The 5,151-nt window shown below is 38.9% G+C and overlaps 1 protein-coding gene across 1 annotated transcript in view; it reads right to left on the bottom strand.

Moving 5' to 3' along the window:
* LOC104501022 (pecanex-like protein 2) overlaps nucleotides 1–3,595 on the bottom strand; it is a gene marked incomplete at its 5' end in the record, with an annotated part of 25,062 nt that extends 21,467 nt beyond the window's left edge. The window contains one exon of the mRNA XM_010144756.1: nucleotides 3,342–3,595. Coding sequence (XP_010143058.1) covers nucleotides 3,342–3,595 — 254 coding nt within the window. The remainder of the gene's footprint in view (nucleotides 1–3,341) is intronic.
* Between the last annotated feature and the right edge of the window lie 1,556 nt (nucleotides 3,596–5,151).

The following is a 5,151-nucleotide window of genomic DNA, read 5'->3' as shown; positions in this document are numbered from 1 at the left end:
ATGCAGCAGGAGCTCCTTTACCAACTGCAGAAATATCAGAAAGCAGCAACACTTGGATCTCATATTCATGCCTGAGTTCCTAAGTTTAAGTTCTTCTAACTGCTATGTCTGGAGCCATTAAAAGAATAATAAGTACAATAATAACTTAAAAAATAATCTATCCAAACAGAATTTAAAGCATACTTTCAAAAGAATATGAAACTTAAGGAGAAGTTCCAATGCTGCAAAGGGAAGTGGCATCAGCTGTGAAGTCCCATTGTAATGTTTCATGATTGTAATTTTTTTTTAATTAAAACATATTAGTTTAGAATTGGATTCCAAAGCAAACGAGAGGCAAATGAACATGACTGAAGATGATGTAGTTCTACTTTACCCATGCAATGGAAATATTAAGTAAATAAATGTATAAAATTAAAATACAATGGATTAAAAAGGGCAGAAGCACCACCAGCCCTTTTAAAAACCCCACATGCCCTTCACAGTTTATCTTTCAAATTGTACAAAAATACAGGAGCAAAATTAAGAAAATTAATACAGGAGAAAATTAAGCTCCAGAGGAAAAAGACAATGCAGACAGATACAGACTGAGGATGGACCCTTAATTTCTTGGCATGTGGAGAACAATACTCTTTTTAAAAGATTCAGGAAGAAACAATAGGAGCTGAAAACAGCACTCAGCGAATGCAGACTTCTTGAATACTAAACAATAATATATTGAGAAGAGATAGAGGAGGCACAAGGGAAAAATATCACAGTAGTTGGGAAGGAAATTATTTCAAAATACATGCAGAAGGGCTACAGGAGCTGACCCGCTTTATTTGTGGAGAATAAAAATCCTCTTATAAGAAGAAATACAGGCTGCCAGTGAATCTGCAAATGGAACACCTACATTAAGAATAAGATGCTCACTGCAACTCATTGTTTGAAGGACCAATAAGGTAATTATTCTTGAAGGATAGGAGGACTGAAACAAAGCATATGTTTTCTTTGTAGATCTTCAAAATAGAGTTTGCTTTTTTTATTATTCTCACCTGTGTTTACAAAGAAGCAGAATAAGCTGGGGAAAAAGAATCAGATTTACAATCAGACATAGAAACAGCATAAATTTCTGCCAGCTAATTAGATTCTGCTCTTAGTAGCTCTTCCTAGATATGTTTGGAGCACAGCTATATCCTTGGCTATACAGCAATTCAGAAATAATATGGTAAATATTTACATTATTGAAAGCTACAAGGAATAAACTAGAAGCACACCAAATGTTCAGTGCGATGGAATTGCAGTTGCTGCAGAAACTCCAGCCTAAGTGTCTTCTGAGATTGTGATTTATGTGACCTGAATACTGCACTAACTAGTTCCTACAATTACTTTCCTACGCGGTTACAAAGAAAGTGTCAGGGCTTTAAAATACAGTGAAATTGTGCAGGGTCTTCACAGCTTAAGATTCCCCAATAAGAAAGAGCTGGGGAAGAAATTAATTCTCACCTCTGTTTCTGATTTTACCTGGAGGTAAGTACTAAGTAAATAGGATAAAATCTGTTTTGATACATAATATAATCTTTTCACCTTCTGAGGCTGTACTGAGGATTTTACCAAATCTTATCAAAGCTCCTACTTATGAAAGAAAATAGTAACTTGAAGAATAGGAGAAGAAAATCTCCATGGAGCTTTCTTTTGGGAAGGATCATTGTAAAGAAGGGATCTCCTGAGTGTGCTCGGCCTTTGCTGAGGAGAGCCTCAGCCCAGGCTAATAGCAAAGCTGCCAAGAGGTTATTATCTTCTGCATACAGTGGAGATGGAGCCACATCTTAACTCAGTAGCATGGAGATTTTTTAACTCACCTCCCTTTTACTCAAAACAGAATCAATTAACCACACCTGTATCATATGGGACAAAAGTTTCTCTAAGTGACCTTATGTCAGCCACTTTTCAGGTATGTCCAGAACCAGAAGCTCTAGGTGAATCTCACACTTTCCACAAGTCCTCTACATATTAGTTGACTTAAAGGCTCTAAAAAAGTTCCACTTTACAAAGCGTAGTTCTCCACTGCTTTGAACTAATAAGGTGCTGATTTGATTTCAGCTTAGACTGGGATTTTTTGTTTAAAAAAAAAAAGCTAAGTCACATGTCAGATTGCATCAGTTTATGTTCAGGTTCTTCAGGTTGCCCTTTAAAGTAAAGTGAAGCAATTGTAGCAATATATTCACTTCAGTTTAAAGGCTGCTTGGTTTTTTTAAAATTCAGATACATTGCTTAAAACCATCTTACTTTATAGCCAAAAAACCCACTTCTAAAATCAAAAAATCATGCTCACATGCAGTTTTGTTTCTAATTAGTTAATTAAACAAGGCAGGTTGGTTACCAGGCCCTACTGCCTGTGAAAATCTTTATGAAATCCCAGTCTGCATTTTACAAAGTGATCAACTGCATCACCAAGGCAGCTTTGTGAGGCAATGATCTTGTTTTTACTGCATTGTCTCACTTGCAAAAAAAAAAAAAAAGAATTTATTTACAACAGGTCTCTCTCAGGTTGACAGCATTTTTAGAATTGCAGAGATCCAAGTAGGAAGATGATGTCAGGGATGGTTGGGAGCTTTAGTGACTGCCTTCAATGGCAGTACTGGTGGCATAGGAGGCAGCATTTGGCTCCTGTTGTTGGAGTATAAGAAAATAAAACTCAGCATTTTCATTTGCTGGACTGGAAATTGTTTGGCAGAGGATGAAAATGTCATCCTAGACTATAAGGTTCAATTATTTAGTCAAATTAATATCTGTGTGGTCATTGTGATAACAGTGCAAATATAGAAGTGATGTAAATGAATTGCTGTTTAATCAATGGAATAAACCAGCTTCAAATGGGATGTGGTATATATGTAAAACAGCAGGTAAGAAGGGGGAGTCACACTATTAAAAAGGCACATTTGAGAAACAGTTCTTCAGAGGTTTCCCAAGCACTTTATGTTTGTTGATGTTTTTCTTTTTTTTCCTGCAGAAAAAGCAGTGGAAAGGCTAGGTCAAGAAGAAATAACAAACTGTCGGTGAAGTTTTGCTTGGTGAGAATGCTTCCTCTGACTTTATCGCTAGGGGATGTTAACTCACCTTGATTTCTGCTTGAGCATGCCTACGATTTCTGTACTAACTGTAAGCAGTGAGAATCAAATGCAGCAAATGGAGATATGAATTAATTATCCCTAACTAACATCAAGTCAGTCTGACTGCTGGTAGTGCACATGAATAAATACAAAGCCAAAAACTTGCAATGCTCGCTATTCTATAGGCAGCCAGCACTCTTCCTATCTGACAAACCTGCCTAGGGATGAAGCACACTTTACCCAGGAGTTTACCTTTATATAGTATCTGATAAGTATTCTCCGCAGGTCGAACACTTGCAGCATGGTTGCAGCGTTGTTATCAATGATGCTATATCCTTCCAGGATGTACTGGGTTCGTGTGATTTCCCATGTCAGCCATCGGAGGTTAAAAGCTGCATTACATGATAACAAGTGAGGCAAGTGCCCGGGCTTACAACAGCAGCAGCCTTCATTGTCTTCATCTCCTTCTGTGATAGCTTCCACTTCCCTCTGCTGGCAATATGTCCCTTGGCAGTGAGAAAGAGAGAGTGTGCTGCCAGTTAATGGGGGAGGAGGAAACAAAGGACTTCTTCCAAGCTGAAAAAGTATGATTGCAGGCTCTTAGCAAAAATCTAATAGAAAGAGCTACAGCAACAAATTAGAGTGCCAACTGATCCATGTGCAGTAGCAAACAAAGAGCTGTACATGAGTTATTTACTATCACCGATAAAAGCCAAAAGGGCCTGATCTAGAGATCTAGGCATCTGGTTCTGAGCTGAGCTAAACTACAGACCACAGCTTCTGCCTTAATAAAAACTCACCAGGAAGCAACACTAAAGAGTCTTGCTCCATCAGGCACATTAAGCAAATTGATCCAAGTCTTAGTGTGCTTCTTCAAATAACATACAGGATGCAAACAAAGATTTTACCTTGTATCACAACATTTGTAAAATCTAGGATTTTGCAAAACATCTTGGAAAGCAGATTCCAAAAATAATACCACCAGGTTGTTCTCTCTCTCTCACCGGAGTGAAAACTACTCTGGATCAAACATCTCTGATGAACAGCACTAGTGGCCAGTGTATCATGAGGACAGAACAGCTTTTTGGTTAGCCTATTACACAGGCTTTAGAGAAAATCTTCCTGAAAAAGAGATGTTATCTCAAAAAAGTCATGAAATAATAATACATCTGCTCTGCAGACTCTGCATTTCTGTCCTGTGCTGTGCACAAGTATGGTCAAGCTGAGCCCCTTGGGCTTTGAAATCCATGAGCGTGGTTTGTACAGCAAGTAGGGTACTACAAATCAAACCTGAGGTGAAGGCCCATGCATTCCCTGCACTGTTCTCAAACTGCTTGAGTTCTATGTTCTTAATGTATGGATCTTTTTAGAATTTATTCTCTGTGAGCTGTTGCAGAACTTACTCTCCACTGACTTTGTACATAAACCACCTTCAAAGGCCATCTCCTATGATGCAAGTTGCATTTATGTCTCACACAGGCCTTCTGCCAGTGGTTCAGTATCACCCCATGAGAGAGCTGGCTCCATCAGCTTCCAAATGGTCTTGACAAGAGAGGAAGGTGCTAGACACTGCACTGCAGTTCAACAGCTATGAACCCCGCCCTGCCAGGACCAACAGACCAGTTCCGCTGTAAAAGAGAGAAGAATTTGGCTACGCTCATCTTATGAACACTGAACCAGGAAAGAATATGGTGTCAGCTCCAATCCCCCATGGTTTGCCAGCACTCCAAAAGAGAGCCTGGATAAGGCAGCATCCCAAAAGGTGGAGCATCATGACAGTCTATCCTGGTCCCATCACAAATGCGTGGTGAACAACCTGTGGACTTTAGTGCGTACTGATAGAAGTAGCACCCAGAATATTCCTTTCTCTGCGCAAAGAAAAGCCTTTCAAAGCGTAACAAAAAACACTAAAGTATTGGTTATCACCTTCTCTTTTTTACTGTTTTTTATTTCACAGATTTCTACATGAATTAACACTTATTGCTCAACAGCAAAAAAGCAGCAACTGCTCTAGGTCGGTGGATGCTTTTCTGAAGTCAAGTCAAAAGGCATCGTACTCAAA

This window comes from Buceros rhinoceros, unplaced genomic scaffold (genome assembly GCF_000710305.1).
Source record: "Buceros rhinoceros silvestris isolate BGI_N320 unplaced genomic scaffold, ASM71030v1 scaffold37031, whole genome shotgun sequence".
Lineage (NCBI taxonomy): Eukaryota > Metazoa > Chordata > Aves > Bucerotiformes > Bucerotidae > Buceros > Buceros rhinoceros.
The sequence above is the reverse complement of the archived record's forward strand: the minus strand, read 5'-3'. Positions and strand labels throughout refer to the sequence as shown.